General features: G+C 44.1%; 1 protein-coding gene across 2 annotated transcripts in view; it reads right to left on the bottom strand.

Annotated features, from left to right (window-relative positions):
- Nucleotides 1-23,300, bottom strand: part of LOC140718613 (kelch-like protein 25) — a 52,424-nt gene that overhangs the window by 13,113 nt on the left and 16,011 nt on the right. Inside the window, exons 2-3 of one of the 2 annotated variants that reach the window (XR_012096747.1) lie at nucleotides 10,252-12,093; nucleotides 7,050-7,097 (exon numbers count right to left, since the gene is read on the bottom strand). Coding sequence is in view for 1 of the 2 variants with exons in the window: in XM_073032582.1 (XP_072888683.1) it covers nucleotides 10,266-12,059 (1,794 nt within the window). In the remaining variant the exon portion in view is untranslated. The remainder of the gene's footprint in view (nucleotides 1-7,049; nucleotides 7,098-10,251; nucleotides 12,094-23,300) is intronic. The other variant, XM_073032582.1, reaches the window with a different exon arrangement.

Genomic DNA, 23,300 nt, shown 5'->3' on the forward strand with positions numbered 1-23,300 from the left:
GAAGTGATTGTTGGTGTCAGATGGGGTGGTTTGAGTATCACAGAAACTGCTGATCTCCTGGGATTTTCATGCACAACAGTCTCTAGAGTTTACAGAGAATGGTGTGAGAAACATTAAAAAGAAACATTCACCGAGCGACAGTTCTGTGGGTGAAAATGCCTTGTTAATGAGAAGGTCAGAGGAGAATGGCCAGACTGGTTCAAGCTGACAGGAAAGTGACAGTAACTCAAATAACTATGTGTTACAACAGTGGTGTGCAGAAAAGCATCTCTGAATGCACAATATGTCAAACATTGAAGTGGATGAGCTACAGCAGAAGACCATGAACATTCACCCAGTGGCCACTTTATCAGGTGAAGGAGGTACTGAATAAAGTGACCACTGGTGTATAACAGTTATCCCAAGCAATTCCCTCTTACAATGCTGATTAATGCAAACAGTTTGGTGTGTATTTGATGTCAAAAATCATAATTAATTACCCTCTGGACTGCTTAATACCAGAATGAATTGCTTGCCTACAGAGCGTCTCCACGTTTCCTTCGATATTTTAAGTTGTGACCACTGCTGGCTATTGCACAATTATTATTAACAAATCCAGCACTGTCCTCTAACAACATCTGCACAGTAGGAACTAGACAGTGATTAGAAACCATGACTAATTGCAAGGAAGTTTATTTTTACCACTATAATTGAGAGGAGCTGACTCAGAACGAAGCACAATCCATATACGAGAGCTGATCCCCACAAAAGGGAGTATACAATACCAACTGAGCCACTAGGGTGCGAGATGAGCTAATGAACCTGCCCTGCCCCCAACTCGAATTTCAATGGCCCATGGGATTTTTGCATGAGCCTGAGCAAGTGTAGCCATGTGGAGCTCCTCAGTTTAATGTGACCTGTCTGACAATACCTGTCAGGCTCACATTATTCCCCTATCACAATGCATACAATCAACCCCTCTGTGATGGGAACCTACTTGACTGGAGAACTGAGAAGGAAACGACTCATTGAGCCTTCTAATGTCTGTAAGTCATGCTTGAGTCCAATCGGAGAAGCAACAGGAAAATTTAACTGGGGTGACGTATTATTGGAAGCCTACAGGCAGCAGGTCATTTTCTAAAGGGAATATAATTCACTCTTTTTTTTTATTTTAAACCCTTTGTCCAGGTTGGACAAATGCTTTATTTATTTAGAGCGGAAATTTCCAAAATTTTTATCCCATGGATCCTTTATATTAACTGAGGGGTCTGTGGACACCCGGTTGGGAACCCCTAATTTAGAGAAACACCACGGAACAGCCCCGTCCGGCCCAATGAGCTGCACCACTGAACAGCCCACTTATTCAACCCTAGTCAAATCACAAAATAATTTACCCGCTAACCAGCATGTCTTTGGACTGTGGGAGGAAACCAGAGGAAAGCCACGTGCTATTTAAGAAGGGTGGGAGGCAGCAGAATGGAAACTACAGATCTGTTAGCCTGACATTGCGGTTGGGAGGTTGATGGAATCGATTGGTAGGGATGAGATTTTGGAGTACCTGGAGGCACATGACAAGTCAGGCCAAAGCCAGCATGGTTTCCTAACAGGAAAATCCTGCCTGACAAACCTTTTGTAATTCTTTGAGGAAATTACAAGCAGGGTGGTCAAAGGAGATGCAGTAGACGTGGTGTACTTGGATTTTCAGAAGGCCTTTGACAAGGTGCCACATATGAGGCTGCTTAGCAAGATAAGGGCCCACGGAATTACAGGGAAGTTGCTAGTGTGGGTGGAGCATTGGCTGGCCGGCAGAAAGCAGAGAGTGGGAATAAAGGGATCCTATTCTGGCTGGCTGCCGATTACCAGTGCAGTTCCACTGGCATCAGCGTTGGGACCGCTACTTTTTACGATGTACGTCAATGATTTGGACTGTGGTATTAATGGATTTGTAGCTAAATTTGTCAATGATACAAACGTAGGTGGAGGAGTGGGTAGTGTTGAGGAAATAGAGAGCCTGCAGAGAGACTTAGACAGTTTAGGGGAACGGGAAAAGAAGTGGCAAATGAAATACAATGTTGGAAAGTGTATGGTCATGCACTTTGGTGGAAGAAATAAAGGGGCAGACTTACTTAGATTGGGAGAGAATTCAAACTGCAGAGATGCAAAGGGACTTGGGAATCCTTGTGTAAGATACCCTACAGTTTAACCTCCAGGTTGAGTCGATTGTGAAGAAGGCAAATGCAATGTTGGCATTCATTTCTAGAGGTATAGAATATAAGAGCCGGGATGTGATGTTGAGGCTCTATAAGGCACTTGTAAGGCCACGCTTTTAGTATTGTGTACAGTTTTGGGCTCCTTATTTTAGAAAGGCTATACTGACATTGGAGAGGGTTCAAAGAAGATTCATGAGATATAGTCCAGGAATGAAAGGGTTACCATATGAGGAACATCTGGCAGCTCTTGGGGTGTATTCCCTGGAGTTCAGGAGAATGAGGGGGGATCTCATAGAAACATTCCGAATGTTAAAAGTCCTGAACAGATTAGATATGGCAAAGTTATTTTCCATCTTAGGGGAGTCTAGAACAAGGGGGCACGACTTCAGGATTGAAGGATGTCCATTTAGAACAGAGATGTGGAGAAATTACTTTAGTCAGAGTATAGTAAATCTGTGGTATTTGTTGCCACGAGTGGCTGTGGGGGGGTCAAGTCATTGGGTGTACAGGTATTTAAAGCAGAGGTGGATAGGTTCTTGATTAGCCAGGGCATCAAGGGGTATGGGGAAAAGGCAGGGGAGTGGGGATGACTGGAAGAATTGGATCTGTTGTACATTACTGTCCATAAGACCATAAGGTATAGGAGCTGGAGTAGGCCATTTGGCCTCTCGAGTCTGCTCCACCATTCAATCATGGACTGATCCATTTCCCGTCAGTAGAGGTCATGTGACAGGTTTTTTTTTACACAGGGTATAAAAGGAGGACCCCTCCCTGTGAGGAGGGGCAGTTCGTGGCTGGATTTGCCATGTTGACTTCATGCCACTGCGTGATTTAATGTTATGACACAGTTTAGTTGAAAGATGAAGTTTTATTTAATGCCTAAAGTTTAAAAGATCATTGCCAGCAGTTTCTTTATAACACTGCTAGTTGAGATTCAGTGGAGAGTGAAGATCGGAGTTTGGGAGATAAAAGATCGAGGAGAATCGATTTCAACAGTGAAACAGGTTCGACCTTGTTTGATCCTTATTCGGAAGGAATTCGTTGACTGTTCTCGTGTTAATCCCTGTGAAATATCAGAAAGGATTGGGAACAGTGTTGTAAAGGAAAGGTCAGTGCCTTTAAGCCGTTTCATTTCGTAAATTCTTCGTGGGAAAAGTTTGATTTAGGAACCGAAACAACACAACGTGAAAAAGAATTTAAATCGTCTTAAAAAGTCTCTCCCTTAAATGGACCGTGAGCATTTTGAACTTTTGGCAATACTACTTTGAAGAACTTTTTTTTGCAACATTGCTTTAAGAACTGTTTAAGTTTCATTGCTTTAAGAACTGTTTAAGCTGCTGCACAGCAGCTGATTTCCGGTTACGTTAGTGATTTGTTTACTTTTGGGGGGTTTGTTTTCAGTGTTTAATAAACATGTTATTTGTTATAAAAACCCCTGCCTAACTCATATATTTATTGTTGCTTGAATCCATAACAGTATCTTTGGGGGCTTTGCTATTGTTTGCATAGTGGGGAGAGGGGTGGTGTCGATCCTTTTGCTGTAACAAGAGGGGGGCGGGGAAAGGGGAGGGTCTATGCTTTTGCTGCTGCTTGAGCGAGAGAGGGGGAGGGGTGCTTTGGGGGTTCTAATATTTTTCTGCCATTCATTCTTTGGAATGTTTCCTCTGTTTCGTGCATTTCTGCAAAGAGTAAGAATTTCAGGTTGTATACTGTATACATTCTCTGATATTAAATTGAGACTTTGAACCACTGAAGTCAAATCTGCAGTAGTTCAACAACATTAATCTGTAGGACTATCATCTCAGGTGGCTTCCAATAAGCACGAGTCTCAGCACCTCAAACCAAAGTTCAAAGTACATTTATTATCAAAGTATGTACACTATATACAACCTTGAGATTTGTGTCCTTACAGGCAGCCACAAAACAAAGAAACCCAATAGAACCCATTTTTAAAAAGACCCTTAAATGATGAGAAGCAGAGGAAATGGATGTCGTGGAACAGCTTGACACCAAGTCCATAAGAAAGTGTATCTCAGTTGCAACCCAGTCTGCCAATTTCAGATTGACCCCATCTGCCTCTGCATTCACAAGACATCCACCATGATAAAAGTGTGCAAATGAATGTCAATGTCATTCAAAACAGATCAAAATCCAGACTCGATCATCAGACTGTGCCAAAGTTACTGAGCGCATCTCTTAACACTCCAGTAGGTTACAATGACCCTGGGTTGTGCGCAAGTTGGGAGTTGAAACAGTGGCCACTGCACCAATTTGTGAAGGTCATTTAGAACCTCCTTTCCACAAACACAGGCTGGTGAATGGTGGGTAATGAACATCAATTATCACAGTGCAAACTCATCCGGATAATGAGGTGCTACTGGCGGGCATATCTTCACAAGAAGAGGAAGAGGAAATGAAATGTTTACAAAAACAGAAAAAAACAATTTGCGCACAATATCAAAATGAAAAACAGAATCAGGTTTAACATCACTGGCATACGTCGTGAAATTTGTTGTCTTTGCAGCAGTAGCAGAATGTAATACATAATAGAAAAGTGTGATTTTCAGTGAGTATATGTATTAAATAGTTAAATAAGTGCAAAAGTAAAAATAAAAAAGTAGTGAAGTACTGTTAGTGGGTTCAAGGTCCATTCAGAAATCAGCTGGCAGAGGGGAAAAAGCTGAATTGTTGAGTGTTTACCTTCAGGCTTCATTACTTCCTTCCCAATGGAAGCAATGAGAACAAGGTATGTCCTGGGTGGTGGGGTCCTTAATGATGGATGCTGCCTTCTGGAGGCACGGCTCCTTGAAAATGCCTTGAACACTATGGAGGCTAGTGCCCAAGATGGAGCTGAATGAGTTTACAACTTCCTGCTGCTTATTTTGATTCTGTGCAGTAGCCCACCCCCATATCAGACAGTGATGCAGCCAGCCAGAATACTCTCCACGGCACATCTGTAGAAATTGGTGATTTCCTGAAACTCCTAATGAAATATAGCCACTGTTGTGCCTTCTTTGTAGCTGCAACAATATGTTGGGCCCAGGATAGATCCTCAGAGATGTTAAATTTAAGGATATTATAATGCTGCCATCTGTCACACAATCTCTTTGACCTCCTACCGTCAGGCAGAAGGTACCAGAGTACAAGAACAAGGACTGTGAGGCTCGGTAACAGCTTCTTCCCCCAGGCTGAACACCCGGCCGCCACCCAGTACACAATATTTGAGACAGCGCCAGTAGCAGTATACTGTTGTAAATTTAAGTATATGTTGCATGTGTAATAGTTGTACATTAATGTTTTTAAATTATTTGTCAATATTATTGTGTTAATATTATTTTATGTGCTTATGTGATCTATGTACTGTGTTTTGCATCTTGGTCCCAGAGAAACGTTTTGTTTAGATGCAAACAAACATATAGTTAAACTTGAACCTGAAAAAGACAGGATTTCAGAATATTTATCTCTCTATAAAAGATTATCTAAGGCATATATCATTTCTTTAAAAAAATAGCTGTTCCAGTTTGGGTGCCTTTGAATTTTGTGATTTTAGCCAATATACAGTACAAGGTCACCCAATTAGTTGTGCTATAATCATCTGTTCATTCCCTAATTTCTAAAGTACTTTTATTTAACTACTGCAGAGCATAATTCCTCTCTGACATTTTGACATCTTTGTGCTTCCCCACCCCCCCCCCCCCCACCCCTCCACCAACAGTTATGAATTTCTTGCTAGGTAATATTTCCACAGGATTTAATGTCTTTCAGTGGGTCACACAAATGTTCACGCTTCACAAGCTAGATAACAATGCAACCCACCTCTTCACTGTGAAGAGAATTACAGCAGAACATGACCCTGAATCAAATTCAATTATCATTCCAGAAACGAGGCACAAGATCAAGGCTAATGCTGATGGAGTGATGCACAATTAAAGGTGGCTGAAATGTGGAACCAAGGCCACATCTGCTATTTCAGACTGACATTAAAGATCTCATTTTAAAAAGGGCAAATAGTTATCCCAAGGGTTCTGGTTAGTATTTACCCTTTAGCACACATTACTGAAAGCAGATCAAATCACTGCACAGGGGAGCTGGCTGTGCAGAATTCAGCTACCATAGTTTGCTTACCACAGCAGTAGCAGTATTTCAAAAGTGTTCCTTTGGCTGCAAGGCAAAAGTCGCACATTTTTCTGGGGTGGCACGGTAGTGTAGTGGTTGGCAAAATGCTTTACAGTACCAGTACCCAGGTTCAACTCCCACCACTGCCTGTAAGAAGCTTGTAAGTTCTCCCCGTGATCACGTGCGTTTCCTCCCTCAATCCAAAGACGTACCAGTTGGTAGGTTAGTTGGTCATTATAAATTGTCCTGGGGTTAAATCAGGGGATTGCTTAGGGCTGGAAAGGCCTATTCAGCTCTCTAACTCAACCAATAAATAAATACCTAAATAGATAGATAGATCAATCAATCTTTTTGCTCCTATGCCTTATACACAGTTCATTCAAAAGTCCGCTCGAATATCTTCAACTCTGGGTTATCTTCAGCAAGAAAATGTTATGATAAATACAGTGTCCGAATGCAGACCTGGTTGAGAGTAATCAGTTAAAAGATTAGAGGATCAATCACAGAACTCCACATCTCCTTGGCTAATTGCCATACCTTCAACTACTCACTCTGGGAACTGGAAGAAGATCAAAAGAAACAGGCAGTTGTTAACCTTGGTTGGCAGGGGGTGGGGGAGGGGGGAGGGAGGGGAATCTGCTGAAACTCAAATTTATTGGCAAGTTTTGTGCTGTGTAAATCATTAATCAGATCTTATTAGAAAATTATATATTTACTATTCAAGTGTTTGACTGGGACACTCACATGATAGCTTGGCCCATTCAAAGCAGCTGTTGAGGTGTTGAGTGGAACCTGGGGGGAAAAAGATTCCAGATCTTGGCTGAGAACATAGTTCATTAAAAAAAAACTTATAGACTAGAAACAAAATAGACCAAAACAACAGTAGCTTACAGGGTCAAACCAGTAACTTCCCAAAGGATCAGTGGATGAAGTTCTTCAGTGTGTGTTGAAGAACGACCCTGCCCTCAGACAAGCTGCCAATAGTTGAAGCATGATCTATACATGAGAACTGTTAACATAACTGTTCTATTTGCTGATGTTCTCCAGTGTTAAACTTTCACAGACTTTGATATGTTGCTCAAGTCTGTGACTTGGCAAAGTTAAACACATGCAATATATATGCTTTTAGTTTAAGAAAGGTGTACAGACCTGGGGTGCACAAAAATCTTTGTCCAACTTGGGGCACTACGCTGTCAGTCTAACTTAGAGCAATGTGCTGTTGTTTTGAAGATGAATTATTGTTCCTCAAACATGTATTGTTGAAATAGTGCACAAGATCAGAGACAGACGGATCACAGAAGGACAGTGGGTTTGAGAATTTAAGTAGCCAGAGTTAGTTCTTTTGTTCTACTCATCCCTCCCTACTTTCTTGGCAACTGAAAACTAACCTGATTTCCTTCTTTCCTCAGTTTTGAACAAGGATCTCAGCCTTGAGACGTTAACTTCTGTTTTTCGCTCCATACAGGGCATTTGTCCTGCTGAGTGTTACCAACGTTATTACGCACAATTATTCCCATCATAAAACAGCAATACCCTTGTCTTCTCAGCATCTACAATGTTTTGATGTTCACTTATTAAAAGAAAAGCTAGTGTGAGAGAGAGCGCGAGTCTGTGGGAGGTCGAACTGTTGGAATAAACAGTGGTTTTTGATGGACTTTAGATCATAGTCTCTTTGAGGGCCTGGTGGGTGGTGGTGGAGGGTCCTGATGCATTCTGTTAGAACGAGTGGGGGGGAGGGGGTGGGAAAGGCCTGATACTTTGCTGCTGCTTGTGTGTGGGAGGGCGAGAGGGGTTCTGGGGTTCTAACATTTTTTGGGGTTTTCTTTTGTTTTGTGGATGCCTGCAAAGAGTAAGAATTTCAGGTTGGAGATTGTACCATTGAACCACTCATTTTGTGTTTTCTTTGGAAAGAGGATTCCAATGGTAGACTTATTTCAGGAATAAGGTCATTGCACATCTAGGTGGAGTATTCAGAACATCCTCATTTCACAGCAAGGAGATTTAAAACTAGGGGACGGAAATTCGGTGATTGGTATGATAATTAGAAGGAAAATAAGGAAGTACTTTTATCCAGTCAGAGCAAAGCAGAAATCACACAATTTTTAAAAATAATTAAAATAACTGACTGTAATCAAAAGGGATACAGATCTCAGATTAAATGACACATGCTGGAATCTGGAACAATAGTAACTACTGCTGGAGGGACTCAATAGGTTGAGCAGCATTTGTTGAGAGGAATTGAATGTCAATGCTTCAGACTGGGACCTGATAACAGGTCTCATACTAAAACGCATAATTTGATTGGGGGTAGTTCAATTTGAGAGGACACATTCCCACCGCTGTCTGTAAAGAGTCTCAACATTCTCCTCATGCCAACATGGGTTTCTCAGGGTGCTCCGGTCTCCCCCCACAGTCCAAAGACATACCGGTTGGTTGGTTAATTGGTCATTGTAAATTGGACTAGGGTTAAATCAGGGGTTGCTGGGCAGCATGGCTTAAAGGGCTGGAAGGGCTTTTAATGTGCTGTGTATCAATAAACTAAAACATGATTTTATGGAAAGAAAACAATCTCCAATTTCATGTTGCTGTCTGGTTTCCATTGCCATCCACTGGGTGTCAAGGCTGTGTTCATCTGCAGTAATACACTGGCTGCCCCCTCTGCCTCTCTTTTATGCAGTTCACAATCTGCTGGAGGGACTTAGCAGGTCAAGTGGCATGCTTGGGAGTCGGCCTGGGGGGAATCAAATCGAGATATTGTCAACTCTTTGTGTCAAAACCCTGCAAGAGGACTGAGGGTGAAGAGGAAGGATACCCGACTAAATACAAGTCTTGGTAAGAACAATCAGCAGAAGAGCAGTACAAACCACAGAAGAGTGAGGAGAGAGGCTATCACACAGGCCCCATCAAGAGGAAGAAAACTTCGTCAAAGTCAGCATGCCACCAGATTGTTTGCTACTCTATATCTGCATCTGGGTCGCTTAGAATCAAAGTCATAGAATAGTACAGCACAGAAACAGTCCCTTCAGCCCATCTAGTCCATGCTGAACCATCTAAACGGCCTTCTCCCATTGACCTGCACCTGGAAAATAGCCCTCCATACTCCAACCATCTATGTTCCATTCCAAACTGCTCTTAAACATAGAAATTATCTCACATGCACCACTTGTGGCTGGCAGCTCAATCCACTCTCTCACACCCCTCTGAGTGAAGGAGTTTCCCCTCATGTTCCCCTTAAACTTTTCACCTTTCACCTTTAACCCATGAACTCAGTGGAAAAAGCCTGCTTGCATTTGCCCTATCTATACCCTTCATAATTTTGTATGCAACTATCAAATCTCTTCTCAATCTTCTACGTTCTAAGGAATAAAATCTTAACTTGTTCAATATTCCCTTATAACTCAGGTCCTCCAGACCCAGCAACATACTTGTAAAATTTCTCTGTACTCTTTCAACCTTATTTACATCCTTCCTGTAGGTAGGTGACCAAAACTGCACACAATACTCCAAATTAGGCCTCACCAATGTCTTATACAGCTTCAATATAACATCCCAAATCCGGTACTCCTCCGTATTTTGATTTATGAAGGCATAGGTGCCAAAAACTCTCTTTACAGCCCCCTTGGTTCTCCAGTTTTTATTCCATTGCAAAGTATCTTGAAACCATGCCAAATGGGAAGAGGTTTTCATCCTCTCTTCAACAAGAAACCTATGAGATCCTCTGTCATCACTGACCATCTGGTTTCCACTACTCTTGAGCCAATTCCCTCTGTCATAACCATGTATTATTCTTACAGGCAGCTTCTCCCCTCTCAGTCCTGAAGAAGAGTTTGGACCCAAAACATTCCTTTCCAACTACCACAGATGCTGCTTGAAGCACAGAGATCCTCCAGCACATCTGCCGCTCCAGATCCCCTGTATCTGCAAGCTCCCCGCAGGAAGAACTCACCTCTGCCTCTCCTCCTAGTCGGCGTCCAGCAGATCGCAGTGCTTCCAGGTGCTGACGAAGGCGGTGGGGATCAGCGAGTAGGGCACCGTGGTGATGCTGCTCCAGGTGTCCGAGGCCGGGTCGTAGCAGTCGAGGCTCTTGCAGCGCTGCGTGCCGAAGTAGCCGCCCACCACGTACAGCTTGTTGCCCGAGGCCACGGCGTGGCAGCTCATGCGCTTGGCCGTCATGTCGCCCACCCGGGTCCACTGGTTGGTGTCGCAGTCGAAGCGGTAGGCCGAAGCCGCCGTGAACTCCGTGTCGCCGCCCATGATGAAGATCTGGCTGCCGAGCACGGCAGCGGCCGTGTATCGCCAGGCCTGCGGGCACGCGGCCGCCACCACCCACCGGTCGTCGGCCGGGTCGTAGCACTGGACGGTGGGCGCCCGTTCCCGCCTCGGGCCGGCGCCGCCGATGACGTACAGGCGCAGCCGCGCGCTGACCACGGCGGCGTTGCTGACGCCGTCCCGCAGCGGTGCCGCCATGGCCCAGGCGTTGGCGGTCGGCTCATAGCGCTCCACCTGCTTGAGCGAGACAGACGGTGAGGCCGGGAAGACACCCACGACCGCAGTGTGACCGCCAACCGCATACAGCGAGCCCAGCAGCTCGGCCGAGCCGTGGCCAAAGCGCGCCACCAGCATCGGCGCCGCCTTGCTCCACTCGCCGGCCGCCGTATCGTAGACCCAGACGTCCCGCGAGACGCCATTCTCGGAGCCGCGCCCTCCGCTGACGTAGACTTTGCACCCTACCGCGCAGGCGCTGAACTCCTTGCGCGGGCTGGGCAGCTCAGCCCGCGGCACGATGCGGCGGGCGCGCTGGTCCAGCTGGTAGATCTTGTCGCACATGAAGGTGCGGCCGCCCAGGATCAGCAGTGTGTGCCCGGCCCGGCGCGGGCGGGCACAGGGGCTGGCAGCCGCCCGTTGGTCGCCGGGCAGCAGCCGCAGCCGTTGGCAGCGCCGGGCCTGGTCGACCAGCCGCATGCTCTGCTCGTCGCCCTCCACCAGCTGGTCGCGGGCCACCACCCGCTCAAGGTAGCTAGGCGGCAGCAGCGCAAGCCGGATGTGGCGCAGGAGCCGGGGCAAGGCAGGGCGCCGGGCCTCGGCATCGTGCTGCACCCACCTCATGAGGGCCCGGTGCACCACCCGCTCGTCGTCCACCTCCAACTCATCGCAGGCCAGCAGCTCGGCTAGCTTGGCCTCAGGCAGGCCGCAAAAGTCCTCGCCGTCGGCCGCCTCGGCGCAGGCCTCAAAGTGGGCCAAGCACATGCGCCAGGCCTGCTGGTAGAGGCCCCGGCACTGGTGCGCGTCCGACAGCAGCAGCAGCCGTAGGCAGTTGGCGGCACGCAGGTTCTTTTCCAGGAACTCAGAGGCCGCTTCCCGCACGTCGTGGAACTGCAACATGTCACCGGTCTGCAGCAGTGACTCGGCGTTCTCCTCGCTGATGGCCAGCCGCGATGAGTAGGCGTAGTCGAGCAGCAGCTCCAGCACCTCAGGGTGGATGCTGTCGCGGAAGTCCACCTCGCCGGCCGTGCTCTCCCGCAGGCCGCTGCTGAACATGGCCTCGAAGTAGCGGCTGCAGGCCGCCAGCACAGCCCGGTGGCAGAGGAAGGAGCTGCTGCCCGCCCGCAGGGTCACGTCGGTGAAGAGGTGCTGCCTGCGCAGGCTGTCCAGCTGGCTGAGGACGCTGTCCGGGTGCGAGGCTTTGTGGAACAGTAGCGTGTTCGTCGGACCCTGGCTGCGGGATTTGCGATTCTCATGCTCGCTCACCGACATCTTCGGTCCTCACACATTGGCTCTCAGGATCACACTGCAAAACAAAAAACACAGATTAAGAGTCCATTAGCTCTGACAGAAACTAGAGTGCAGTATGCCTGGGAAAGAGCCCAGAATGCAAGACACACTCACTTATTTATCTTATTAAATAATCATCTAGGAATGCTATTAACAGCTTAATCAATATTAGGAATGGGTACCAGGGTAAATTAATCCTAGGAGTTTGAATCAGAGTTAGCAACATTTATACATGGCCCTTGGATACGAATCAAAAGTTTAATCTCTTTTTTGAAACTGCAGCTTAATACTTCAATCAAGTTGTCTTGGAATAAAAGTTTATATCCAAGTCACACCCTCTTATTCTATTCAGAGAATTGTGAAACATTGATGTATGTGATTGCTCTACAAAGAGCACATAGTTAGCTTTTAGATCATAGCACTTCATCCAAAAATCCCCTTCCCTCTATACAAACATGCAGCCACCTAATCAGCAATTATCATTGAATCAGAATCAGGTTTAGTATCTCCGGCATATGTCATGAAATTTGTTGTCATGTGGCAGCAGCATATTGCAATACATATGAATAAAAACACTCTAAATTACAATAAGTATATATATGAAAGTTAAATAAATAGGGCAAAAAGAGAAAAAAAAATGTAGTGAGGTTGTGTTCATGGGTTCATTGCCCATTGATTGACAGAAGGGAAGAAGCTGTTCCTGAATCGTTGAGTGTGTGCCTTCAGGCTCCTGTATCTCCTCCCCCACGGTAGCAATGAGAAGAGGGCATCTCCTATATGATGGGGGCCCTCACTGATGGATGCTGCCTTGTTGAGGCATCGCTCCTTGAAGATGTCCTGGATGCTGGGGAGGCTAGTGCCCATGATGGAGCTGACTTGAGTTCACAACTTGCAAATTCCAGACAAGGGAGAAACTAGGAAAGAAACTGCAGGGGCCCTGTATTTTCTTTAGCCACAGAAGGCTGGATGGTGGCTAATGTTGTGCTTTTATTCAAGGAAGGCAGCAAGGACAAGTCAGACTGATGGAGTGTATGGAATGAGGAAAAGTGATACTAGAGAATGTGGTTACAACATTCGCAGACACTTAGATACATGGGTATCATAGGATAGGTTTGACTGCGTGCCACATGCAATTAGACTACCTCAATTACGTAATTTGGTCAGCACGGATGAGTTGGGTCAAATGGCCTGGTTCCAAGATGTATAACTATGACTATGATTCTAATGCATGGACTTGAAAATATTGTTGCTTCATCTCCATCGCTAGGACAGTTTGCTGGAAGTTAATCTCCTGTGGCATTTTGGGTAAGTTTACTACATTACACCTGGAGGATTTCAGTAAGGTGGCTCACTGCTGCTTCTCCAGGGCAGACAGGGGTAGATGCTAACCTGTCAGTGGCAGCCAGAAATCATGATAAAATCTGAGCCACTGGGTTTAAATTCTTTCTCCTAATTGGTTATCATGGAAGGAGGTTAACACAAAGGTGAGAAAATCTGCAGATGCAGGATATCCGAGCAACACACACAAAATGTTGGAGGAACTCAACAGGCTAGGCAGTAACTACGGACATGAGTAAACAACTGACGTTTCAGGCTGAGACCCTTCATCAGGACCGAGGAGGTTAACACACTTGAGTGTGATAATGACTTTAGTGCTGGGCACTTTGAAATACAGAGTGGTCACCCTACTGGGACTTGGCCTTTCCTTCACACCAAATGGTAACAATGCCATTGTCAAAAAAACAGACCTACTTCAAGCTTCCTTGAAGGGACTTATTCGAGATGGAGGTCTGCAATTAGTGGTGTTCTGCAGGGATCTGTGCTGGGACCTCTGCTGGCAGTGATGTATATAAATGACCTGGATGAAAATGTAGATGGGTGGGTTAGTAAATTGGCAGCTGATACCAAGACTGGTGAAGTTGTGGATAGTGTTGAAGAATGGCAAGGAATACGTCACAATAAAGGTCAGTTGCAGAAATGCCAGATGAAGTTTAATCCAGATAAATATGTGTTGCATCTTGCTAGGACAAATGCAAGGGGATAGTACACTGTTAAGGGCAAGATCCTTAACAGTGCTGCTGAGCAGAGAGATCTTGGGATCCACATTTATAGTTCCTTGAAAGCGGCTGCACAGATTGATAAGGTGGTTAAGAAGGCTTATGGAATGCTTGTTTTATTAGTCAAGGTAATGAGTTCAAAAGTCAAGAGGTTATGTTGCAACTTTACAAAATTTTTGTTAGGCCACATCTGGAGTATTACACACAGTTCTGGTTGCTCCACTATAGGAAGGATGTTGAGGCTTTGGAAAGGGTGCAGAAGAGGTTAACCAGAATGCTGCCTGATTTAGAGGGCATGTGCGATGATGAGAGGCTGGATAAACTTGGGTTGTTTTCTCTGGAGCACTAGAGGCTGAGAGGACATCTGATGGAGGTTTATAAGATTATGAGAGGGATAGACAGAATGGACAGGAAGTATCAATTTCCCAGGGTTGAAATAACTAATGGCAGAGGGCATGTATTGGAGGTGAGAGGTGGTAGGTTCAAGGGGGATGTGAGGAGTAAGTTTTTTCACTCAGAGAGTGGTAGATGCCTCAGATGTGCTACCTGGTACGGCAGAGGCAAAAACATAAGAAGCTTTTAAGAGATGTTTGGATAGGCACACGGATGTAAGGAAGAAGAAAATCTGCAGAAGCTGGAAATCCAAGCACACACACAAAATGCTGGAGGAACTCAGCAGGCCAGACAGCTTCTATGGAAAAAAGTACAGTCAATGATTTGGGCAAGACCCTTTGACAAGATATGGACACGGTGTAGATAGGAGGGATTGGTATTTGGGTGTTTTTGATTTGCTTTTTAGCTGGTTCAGCACAACAGTGTGGGCTGAATGGCCTGTTCTTGTGCTGTACTATGTTCTATGTTACATAAATTTCATAAAACGTATACTGAATTTCCCAAAACTTGCATCTTCTCACTATCCAATGGTTTTCATTTGCATTAAACTCCCCTGCATTTCTTACCTGGTCAGTGATGTCAAAGGTGGTGACTGGTAGGAATTGAATACAAATCCACTGGATGGTTTCTGTCATGTTGTTTTCACTATCCTAATAGCTTCTACACTTTGCATACATTGACAAATGAGGAGAACTCACATTCTTTGTTTAACAGAAAAGTCTTGCTGCGAGGTGTAACCCGGCCTGGCACCAGCAAGCTAATTAAACAATATTTGAATAGATGAATATAAAATGCCATCTCAGAAACATACCTTCCAGTCCTTTGAGATTGCTTCACAATTCATCATGATCATTTTTGATATTCTACTTCCGTGCCGGTTTCAAGCTTCTTTCCATAACCCTTGGTTCTCTTTAATGTCCGTGATTTTATCATGAACACATCATAGGAGCCTCTAAAGCACACTGGGTTAGAGAAATCCAAAGGTTCACCACCTCAGTAAAGAGAGTTCTCCTCATCTCAAACTGAAACAACTTGCCTTTTTAAAAATAAATCTCTGCGCATTTCAGTCAGGGCTAACATCTCCCCTCTGTCTAACCCTTCAAACTCCTGAAGAATTTTGTGGATTTTGCAATCTCCTCTCATTCCTTCGATCTCTGCCAAAAATCCAATCACAGTCTACATACAAAAAAGGTTGGGAACCCCTGCTCTACATAATCTCCTCTTGTACAACAGTTCCTCCGCTCACACTCCCTGGAAGCAGTTTAGTGCAGCTTCACAGAACTCTTTCTACAGGTCATTCCTTCCCCAGAAGAGATCCTATTAATTCAGAAATCTGATTAAGGTGACGTTAGGCTTGGGTGAGGTAGATTAGGTAAGTTACTCTCTCTCTCTCTCTGTTTGTACCTGTTCATTTCTCATCTATTAGTGCATAGAATAATGAGAGTGGCTCCAGGGGCAGTGTTTTGTTCTGTGTGTGGGATGTGAGACCACCAGTCTCCCAGATAAACACATCTGCATCATGTGCACCAGGCTGCAGCTCGATGACCTTCGACTCATACGGGAGAATGAGTTGGTGATACACAGGAGCTACAGGGAGGTGGTTACCCCTAGCTTGCAGGAGACAGGTAAGTGGGTGACTGTCAGGAGAAGGAGGGGACATGCACAGCCAGTGCAGAGTACACCTCTGGCCATTTCCCTCAATACTAAGTATATAACTTCAGATACTACTGAGGACGACGACATACCAGTGGGAGCCACAGTGACCGGGTCTCTGGCACGGAGTCTGGTGCTGTGACTCAGAAGAGCAGAGAGATGAAGAGGACTGTAGTGTTGATAGAAGATTCCACACTCAGAGGAACAAAGACAAGGTTCTGCGGGCACCCTGATGGTATGTTGCCTTCCTGGTGCCCAGATCAGGGATGTCTCAGATCATGTCCATAGCATTCTCAAGGGTGAACGTGAGCAGCCAGAAGTCCTGGTACATGTTGGCACCAATGACGTAGGTAGATGAGTTGAGGAGGTCACGAAGAGTGATTTTAGGGAGCTAGGTAGAAAGCTGAGAAACAGGACCTCCAGGATTACTGCCTTTGCCACATGCCAGTGAGGATAATAATAGGATGATTTGGCAGGTGAATGCGTGGTTGAGGAACTAGTACAGGGGTCTTTATGTATATTTAAGGCAGTGGTTGATAGACTCTTGATTGGTCAGGGCATGAAGGGATATGGGGGGGAAGGCAGGAGATTGGGGCTGAGAGGGAAGATGGATTAGTCATGATAAAATGGCGGAGCAGACTCAATGGGCCAATTGATCTAATCCTGCTCCTACATCTTATGGTCTTCTTTTCTAAATCTGAATCCATGGCCCCTGCACCAATTTCTCGGCCACGTATTCATCTGCCAGGTCATCCCATTGTTACCCTCACTGTGAAGCTGCACTAAACTGGTTCCAGGGAGTGTGAGCAGAGGAACTGTTGTACAAGAGGAGATCATGTAGAGCAGGGGTTCCCAACCTTTTTTGTATGTAGACTGTGATTGTACTTTTGACAGAGATTGAAGGAATGAGAGGGGATTGCAAAATCCACAAAATTCTTAAGGAGTTTGAAGGGTTAGACAGAGGGGAGATGTTAGCCCTGACTGAAACGCACAGAGATTTATTTTAAAAAAGGCAAGTTGTTTCAGTTTGAGATGAGGGGAACTCTCTTTACTGAGGTGGTGAACCTTTGGATTTCTCTAACCCAGTGTGCTTTAGAGGCTCCTATGATGTGTTCATGATAAAATCACGGACATTAAAGAGAACCGAAGGTTATGGAAAGAAGCTCGAAACCGGCACGGAAGTAGAATATCAAAAATGATCATGATGAATTGTGAAACAATCTCAAAGGACTGGAAGGTATGTTTCTGAGATGGCATTTTATATTCATCTATTCAAATATTGTTTAATTAGCTTGCTGGTGCCAGGCTGGGTTACACCTCGCAGCAAGACTTTTCTGTTAAACAAAGAATGCGAGTTCTCCTCATTTGTCAATGTATGCAAAGTGTAGAAGCTATTAAGATAGTGAAAACAACATGACAGAAACCATCCAGTGGATTTGTATTCAATTCCTACCAGTCACCACCTTTGACATCACTGACCAGGTAAGAAATGCAGGGGAGTTTAATGCACGTGGCACGGGCAGCAATCAGATTACTACCCTGGAAATCCTGCTTTTCAGCTTTCTATCTAACTCCCTGTATTCTCCCTTCAGAACCTCCACACTTTTCCCACCTACATTGTTGGTAACAAAATGTAACATGACTTCTGGCTGCTCACCCACCCCCTGTAGAACGCTATGGACACGATCTGAGACAGCCCTGATCCTGGCACCAAGGACGCAAAATACCATCCATGTGTCTTTTTCACATCCACAGATCCTCCTGTCTGCTCCCCTAACTATGGGATCCCACATCACTACGGTATTCCCCTTCTCCCCACTTCCTTCCTGAGCCACAGAGCCAATGTCAGTGCCAGAGACCCAGTCACTGTAGCTTCCCCCAGTAGGTCATCCTCCCCAACAGTATCCAAAGTGATATACTTATTATTGAGGGGAATGGCCACAGAGGTACTTTGCACTGGCTGTCTATTCCTCTTCCCTCTCCTGACAGGCACCTAAGTATCTGCCTCATGCAACTTAGGCGTGTCTACCTCACTGTAGCTTTTATCTATCACCTCGTCATTCTCCTGTATAACCCGAAGCTCATCGAGCTGCACTCCAGTTCCCTAACATAATCTCTAAGGAGTTGAAGCTCAGTGCAGTTCTGGAGGTCTCCCATAGTTCCCATATCTCACACAAAAAACATTCCACTAACTCTGGACCCATTCTCAGTGCACTAGCTATGTATATACTAATAGACAAAGAAAGTGGAGGAAACAAACTTACTATTTCCCTACTTAGAACCTCCACCTGTGCTTGCCCAAGCCTGTTCTTGCAGAAGTCTGTTGAGCCAAAGCCTCCCACTCTAACACTGGCCCACTCAAACAACGGCCATTCCAAAAATAGCCACTCCACTTGCATCTCACTGATTTTTGTCAGTGACAAAGCTTGTTCTTTTCAAATCTCTCTCACCCACATTCCAAAGATGCGCCGGTGAGTAGGTTAATTGGTCATTGTAAATTGTCCTGTGGCTAGGCTAGGGTTAAGTAGGCGGGTTGCTGGGCAGTGTAGCTCATTGGGCCAGAAGGGCCTGTTCTGCACTGTATCTCTAAATAAATAAATATACACAAGTTGTCCCCAGGTAACAAACCAGTTCTGTTTTTACAGACATCCATAAGTCAGACAATAAACAAGAATCATTTGATAAGGTAACCACATCACCACATTATTGTAATGAATGGCAATAAAAACACAGAAAACTCTGATTTGAAGGACTAACAGTGAAGAGGAAATACAAGTGCTCCCAGTTTTTGAAATTTAATGTTATTACGGGAGCACATTCATATGTAGAGGTATCCACAAGTCAGTGTCCATAAAATCCATAACTTCTTCATGAGGCCACTCATAAATGTATTTTTGTTGAGAAAAGGCGGAAGACTTCTTAAAATGGGAATGTATAGATAGGCATGTCGAGCAGCATTCAAGTGCTGGGCCAAATGGCCTGTTTATATGATGTACAGATTCAGTAATGTTAGGCTAAGAATTTGACCGGTGTTGATAAATTACAAGTTCATCCTTTTCTTTTGTATAGAAGGAAAAGACTTAGATATTTATTGATCTCAAAAGAAATTACAGTATTGCAGTAGCATTACCTGTGCACAGATATACAAATATTATTAGAGAAGTAAGAAAGAATTTTAAAAATTGCCTCTAACAGTCTAACATGAGGAGGTCATCACTTGCCTGGCTATAGGTTGGCTTATTATAGAGCCTAATAGCCGAGGGTAAGAATGACCTCATATAGTGCTCTTTGGAGCAGCACAAAATGCACAAAATTGGCATCTCACAGACGTAGTTTCACTAGTTTCAAAGAATATTGTATCTTTACAAGCATATTCCTGCAGTGTACTGAGCCTTAACATCCATAATATCAAGAATAACTAAGCTTCCAACAAAATAAATATCTTGTTGAAACCCAAAGATATTAAACACTTCGTAAATGCTCATTTTATCTGTCATATAATAAGGTAAGCATTATTTTGTTTAGTACTTAACAGTATAATCACCACCCAGCAGCCTTCTACCAAGACAAGGCCAGGCAGATTTCAGAATCTAGGTTACATCAAAAATGTGCAAATGGCATTGAGCCAGAATCCAATTATTGGAAGCATGTAACGTGAAGTATTTTAAGTGCTGGAAAAACGTGCAATCTTACAAAGTTTGCAATGGCAAAGCAATCATAAAAGACCAAGAAATTCCCCATTATGAAAGATAAATATGATAGATTACAGTTGTAGTATATACTCTTCCATCCAGTAATTCTGTTTAAATGACCAGGCAATGAAGTAATGCTCTCATTCCTTCAACTACAAAGAATATTTATTGTATATAAAGACATTACTTCACCATGGAGTTCCAAGCCGGCTGCAAAAGGAGGTTTGAGCATGGGCCTAGCAACCCCATCCCATAAAAACACTGAAACGCCAGTAGAAGCTCCGAACACCTCTTTTCTGGGAGAGGAAAGATCTTCACCTGCAAACAACTTGGAAGACTGACCAAGAACAGAGGACTCTTGCAAGATGCAGTCGGTGGCCTATGCCCCAGTAGCTGTGTTGGGCTTAACACAAGACATCAAGAAATCCAAAATATTGAAGGAGCAGAAGGTGGGTAACTGACACACACAGCTGTGTCACAGCTGGATAGGGCGGGATGATAACTCAAGCTGAGCCAGATGGTACTGTTCGACAAGCTGCAATACGGTGGAGAACTGCCAGCCAACTGCATCATCTCAGTGAGTTTGATCCTGACTTCCACACCTGCCCATTTCAAAGTCAGAAATGGCCTAGAGGCTAGACAGATGGATGCATATCTCATTTCCCATTCTCCCGAGCTGGGTGCTGAATGCCCTTCACATCTGCCCCCAGCTATGCACCAGAGATCGCAGGTGTGTGTAAGGCCATCCTATTAGGGTGACCTATCTTGAATGATTTGTACAAACTATTGATGCAGGATTTGTATGTTTTTGTGAAGTTTTAACTTACTTGAATGTTCTCCCTGTTTGTGAAATTTTTAAAAATCATCTTAAATCCAGTTGATTAAATTCATTTGAGTCCTGACGAAGGGTCTTGGCTCAAAATGTCAAAGTTCAAAGTTATTATCAAAGTACATAGATGTCACCATATACAACCCTGAGATTCATTTTCTTGAGGTCATGATCAATAATAAAATAATAACCACAATAGAATCAATGAAAGACTGCATCCACTTGGGTTTCAACTACGGTAGTGTGCAAAAGACATCAAACTGTGAAAATACAAAAATAAATTAATAATAATAATGATAATAAATAAGTAGTAAATATTGAGAACATGAGATGAACAGTCCTTGAATGCGAGTCTATTGGTTGGAGGAACAGACCATTTATGGAGCAAGTGAAGTTTTCCGCTTTGATTTAAAATCCTTATGTTTGAGGGGCAATAACTGTTCCTGAACCTGGTGGTGTGTGTTCTGAGGCTGTTGTACCTTCTTCCTGATGGCAGCAGTGAGAGGAGAGCTTGACCTGGATGGTAGAGGTCCCTGATGATGGATGCTGCTTTCCTACGACAACGCTCTGTGTAGTTGTGCTTAATAGTTGGGAGGGCTTTACCCATGAAAGACTGCCGTGTCCACTACTTTCTGTAGAATTTTCCATTCAAAAGTATTGGTGTTTCCATACCAGGCTGTGATGCAGCCAGTCTATATACTCTCCACTACACATCTATAGAATTTTGTCAGAGTTTTAGATATCATGCTGAATCTTCCCAAACTTTTAAAGAAGTAAAGGTGCTGCTTATTCTGTCAACTTATTAAACATCAACTCTTCATTCTTTTCCATAGATGCTGCCTGACCTGCTGAGTTCCTTCAGCATCTCCAGATTTGCAGCATCTGTAGAATCTCGTGTTTATAAATCGAGTTCCGCAATTTTTCATGATCTGAAACCATTTAGACCAGGGGTGTCAAACTCATTTTAGGTCACGGGCCGGATTGAGCAAAATGCAGCTTCATGCGGGCCGGATCAGTCAGACGCGTGCGAACGCAGCTTTCGTTGCCTCCGTTTTTTTCAGCCTGCTCTCATGTGTCTCAGTCTCTGTTATAACTACAAAGTATTTCACTTTACAAATTCCGTTTCTTATGAAGAAGACTGCCAAGCAAGACTGCCAAATAAACACTAAAAACCCTGAAAACCTGGTACCTGAATAAACTCAGCATTAGCCATATCATACACCATAGGCGCTTCGATTACTGGGGCCAGCTTTAATAGTAATTAGATATTATCTCGCGGGCCAAAGATAATTCCACCGCGGGCCGGATTTGGCCCGTGGGCCTTGAGTTTGACATATATGATTTAGACAATAGACACCATTTCTATCATGAAAAATAAAAACTGAAGGTACCAGAAATCTGAAATCTTAAAATGCTGGAAATACTCAGCAGGTCAGGAGGTACCCACAGAAAGATAAACAGAATTAATGTTTTGATCTGAGATCATCAAAACTGGGAAAGAAAGAAAACAAATTAGTTTGAAGTAGCAAAGAAAGTTGAGGAGGATTGTTAAAACAAATGGAATTTTTCTGATTATTCTTAACCATCACTGCCCACCCTTTCAATTACATTTGGCCGCAAGAGACAAATTCTGTGACTCCTGATATTAATACCACTGTTCCCTCTGAGCTGCACGGGTGCGAGGTTGCACAGTGACAGAAATGCTCCCGTGCACGTAGACTTCGTTGCTGCGCAACTGGAATTGGACACTAATTGGAATTAGTAAAAAATTGTGAGAAGTAAGAGATTTTCTTCATTGTCCTCTATTTCATTAGACCCTTCAATTCGTAATTAAAATCAAAAGTATACAATTTTTCAGTTTTCATTCTAAATATTCATGGTATGCATATTACAAACAAAGCACTTAAAGTGCTGTGCAATTTTCAGGCCATGTAAAAATTTCCTGCCCAGAGTAATGCCTGCACAGCTGTACAAAATATGTAGATTAATACTCTCACTTTTTTCAATGCCAATAAGAAATGCAGGAATCCTCCCTGAATTAGTCCTCCCTTCTCAGCTACAAGGCCAAGGTTCACCAAAATGATTTAGAAAGATCAATTCATTTTAACACCACTTCAGGGATTGAATAATATTGTGGCAGTAGAAGCACTGAGCTCAGTAGAGTGTACACCCTTAGAAATTAAGTCCTTGAGTTACAAATTGCTAAGCTAATGCTCAGTGGAATTTACATTTCACTGCCAAATGCTTGTCATGCACTGATGCACCAATTATTGCATAATAATAATAATAATAGAACAGTACAGCACAGGAAAAGGCCCTTCAGCCCACAATGTTGTGCTGAACCTCAAAAACACCCAAACACCAACCTTCCTACCTACACAGTGTCTAAATTCCTCCATCTTCCTTACATCCAACTGCCTATCCAAATAGCTCTGAAAAGCCTCTACCACCACACCGTGCAGCGCATTCCAGGCAACCACCACTCCTTGAGTTAAAAATTTACCCCTCACATCCCCTTTGAACCTACCCCGTCTCACCTTCAATGCATGCCCTCTGGGATTAGACACTTCAACCCTGGAAAAAAGATACTCCCTGTCTA

The sequence above is a fragment of the Hemitrygon akajei genome, chromosome 30 (genome assembly GCF_048418815.1).
Source record: "Hemitrygon akajei chromosome 30, sHemAka1.3, whole genome shotgun sequence".
Lineage (NCBI taxonomy): Eukaryota > Metazoa > Chordata > Chondrichthyes > Myliobatiformes > Dasyatidae > Hemitrygon > Hemitrygon akajei.